Genomic DNA, 3451 nt, shown 5'->3' on the forward strand with positions numbered 1-3451 from the left:
AAAAAAAAAAAAAAAAAAAAAAAAAATCATCAGGATGCTACTAAAAGCCACTGAAGTGTACACTTTAAATGGGTAAACGCAGTATGTGAGTTATATCTCAGTAAAGCTGTTTAAAAAAATCAAAAAGGCTATGTTCTCATCTCCTTCACTAGAATAAATCATCTGACCAATTATTGAATAAAAATAAATGCTTTGGTTCTGTGACTTTTTTTTTTTTTTTGACAGAGTTTCACTCTTGTCGCCCAGGCCGGAGTGCAGTGGTGCAATCTCAGCTCACTGCAACCTCCGCCTCCCAGGTTCAAGCCATTCTCCTGCCTCAACCTCTTGAGTAGCTGGCACTACAGGCACCCAACACCACGGCTGGCTAATTTTTGTATTTTTAGTAGAGATGAGGTTTCACCATGTTGGTCAGGCTGGTCTCAAATCCCTGACCTCAGGTGATCCACCCGCCTCGGCCTCCCAAAGTGCTGGGATTACAAGCATGAGCCACTGTGCCAGGCCCCGTGACTTTATTTTTATACAGCAACAGTGAGACCTTCAAAAAATCTTATCCTATATAATGAAAATGAACCAATCCCAAATGCACTACCTTGGTTTGAGCTTGTCATCTTCTATAATAGAAATCCAAACTCAATAAAATATCAAATCTTAGTACACAATTTCAACTTCTGTCTTACCAGGTCATAACCCATGGAAATCAGGCAGGCTCTGAAATCCTCATGATCCATCAGGCCATTCTTCCTCTGTTGGCAAAAACAAAGGACAGAGCAGGTGAGCACAGAGCAAGACGGGCAACTCTACTTGACCAACTGAACAAAGATCTGGTAAGAGAAGCGCTTTGAGCTCTGCTAAGGTCGTAAATGTCACCACTGACTTGCAAGAAGGATGGAGCCAGCACAAGGATGTTACAAACTAGTTTCTTAAAAATCAAAAAGAGGGGAGAGGAGGCTATAGACCAGACAAAAATGAACGGAGACCACACACTCAAGAAAATACCAAAAGGAACCAGTTGGGAGCTCACTACTGCCACCTACTGATGACAAAACGTATGGTAAATGTTCTAAGAAATGACGATGCTCTCAATGATCCCAGGTTATCATCATTTGTAAAATTCCTGCAGAGATGAGCACATTCCTAGAGCTCTGACACCTAGAAAGCAACTACTCTTAGGCCCTTGGGCCAGGATGCAGTGGCCCCTATGTGTGGCAAGCTCAGCTGCTCCCAAAAATCCAATGAGAGTCTACACAGCAGTGTGCAAGAAGGGGTCCACAGGGACAAGTTTTCCCAGCTGAGAAAGGCCAGGTCAGGACAAACTGCAACCCAACTCTATAGAAACAGGGGTGTCAATGCAAAGCCCTGCATGTGACATGAAGCGCACAGCTGTGCTGAAGATTCATTGAGGGTTTTGAAGGGATGGCTAATGTTTCAGCATCAGTACACACTTAAAGAGAAGAAAACACTGGTTATTGGCCTTATGAATTATTAAATAGAAGGCTATTTTCTGTTGTGTGCGCTTGCCCGTGAAACAGCCAGTCCCAAAAGCTAATGTCAGAAGTTCTTTTTTTCTATGAATAAGAGACTTTATATGTCTGTCCTCACACCCATGTACTCTGCCCTCAGTCACTGCCGGATTCCTCAGCAGCATTCTCTTAACTGATGCTTCCCACCTTGACCCAGTCTCCTCCACTTTCTCTAATGCTCCTCCTCTGGCTCTTCTGCCTCCCATAAATGTAGTAGTTCCCTAAGATCTGGGCCTTCTCTCTTCTTACTCTCCAGACTCTTGCTGGACAGGGCCATTATACGGTGACTCCTGGAGGCTTCAGCCCGAAACTCTAGACCTGGACTCCTCCTGCTTTTGCAATAGCTGAGTCCCACTTCTCCCATGTCTTCACGGTTTGAACTTTCCATCTCACCCTCTCCCTTAGCCCCCAAATCCTGTTGTTCACCTCTGTCAGATTTGTCTCAATCTCAGATCGACCTCTTTTCTTTTCTTCATTCCCACCGCTCCTATCCCTCAGCCCCGAAGTTCATGTTCCTTCTCTCTCATTTTCCAAACAGACTTGGGTCTGATCCTCTACTAACTTTCTCATCTTTTCTCCTTCCCTTCTGTCTATCCTTCATCTTAAATGTGCTGTCTGGCACATTTTTTTTTTTTTTTGCAGCACAGCTCTGGTCATGTTACACCTATGCTGTAAAACCTTCTCTAATTCTCTGATGTCCACGAAGAATCCCTCCATTCACAGCCTTTGTGCCCCCTGCCATGCCTATCTTTACCGTTTAATGAAAAGACGAAGCCAAGTGGATCCGTATCCCTGACATGACACCCCTTCCCACTACACAGTAAGCGAACTATTTTCCCCACAAGACAAAGAATCATGTTCAATTTGAACAAACTTCTAAACATGGCAAGTTCTGCACTGTACTCCTTGGACTTTTGTTGCAAAAGACTGTGATCACCTTGGATTCAAATCAATGTGCTTTCTTCCTCTAACGCAGCCCCAGTGAATAAGAGTGTCTGTCAATAAGAGATGGTTGTGTGCCGGGATGAAGAGCCATCATTTCCCTCCTTGGAAGAAAAATGACTTGGGCTTTACTGAATGCAGTTAGGTCAAATCAAAGCACGTTTCTGCACAATGAAGGTGTGCGGAAACTATAAGAACGTCAATATCCATCTCTGTGTATAATTTTTCACTAATGCCTAGCTCTGTGGTCTGAACCCTCTAACAGGCCCAAATCTGACTGGTCTGTCTAGCCCAGAGGCATTTTAGGAACCAGTGAAGGACATTTGCAAATCATAACAGGGCTCCATACAAAGTAATGGTACATCCCTTTTAGTGATCTTTAAGAATTGGAACGTAGCTAGGCGCAGTGGCTCTCGCCTGTAATCCCAGCACTTTGGGAGGCTGAGGCAGGTGGATCACCTGAGGTCAGGAGTTCGAGACCAACCTTGCCAACATGGTAAAACCCTGTTTCTACTAAAAATACAAAAAATTAGCTTGGCATGGTGGTGCATGCCTACTTGGGAGACTGAGGCAGGAGAATCGCTTGAACCCAGGAGGTGGAGGCTGCAGTGAGCTGAGATCGCACCATTGCACTGCATCCTGGGCACCAAAAGCACAACTCTGTCTCAAAAAAAAAACAAAAAAAAAAACAAAAAAGGCCAAGTGCGGTGGCTCACGCCTGTAATCTTAGCACTTTGGGAGGCCGAGGTGGGTGGATCATGAGGTCAGGAGATCGAGACCATCCTGCCTAACATGGTGAAACTCTGTCCTAACTAAAAAAAATACAAAAATTAGCTGGCGTGGTGGCGGGTGCCTGTAGTCCCAGCTAGTCGGGAAGCTGAGGCAGGAGAATCGCTTGAACCCAGGGGAGGAGGTTGCAGTGAGCCAAGATCGTGCCACTGCACTCCAGCCTGGTGACAGAGCGAGACTCCATCTCATTTAAAAAAAAA

At 45.0% G+C, this 3451-nt stretch overlaps 1 protein-coding gene across 1 annotated transcript in view; it reads right to left on the reverse strand.

Moving 5' to 3' along the window:
- Positions 1-626: 626 nt before the first annotated feature.
- ACTN2 (actinin alpha 2) overlaps positions 627-3451 on the reverse strand; it is a 73392-nt gene continuing 70567 nt past the window's right edge. The window contains exon 19 of the mRNA XM_017862276.1: positions 627-743. Coding sequence (XP_017717765.1) covers positions 642-743 — 102 coding nt within the window. The 3' untranslated portion in view covers positions 627-641. The remainder of the gene's footprint in view (positions 744-3451) is intronic.

Source organism: Rhinopithecus bieti, unplaced genomic scaffold, assembly GCF_001698545.2.
Source record: "Rhinopithecus bieti isolate Rb0 unplaced genomic scaffold, ASM169854v2 scaffold_57691, whole genome shotgun sequence".
In the NCBI taxonomy this organism is placed as follows: Eukaryota; Metazoa; Chordata; class Mammalia; order Primates; family Cercopithecidae; genus Rhinopithecus; species Rhinopithecus bieti.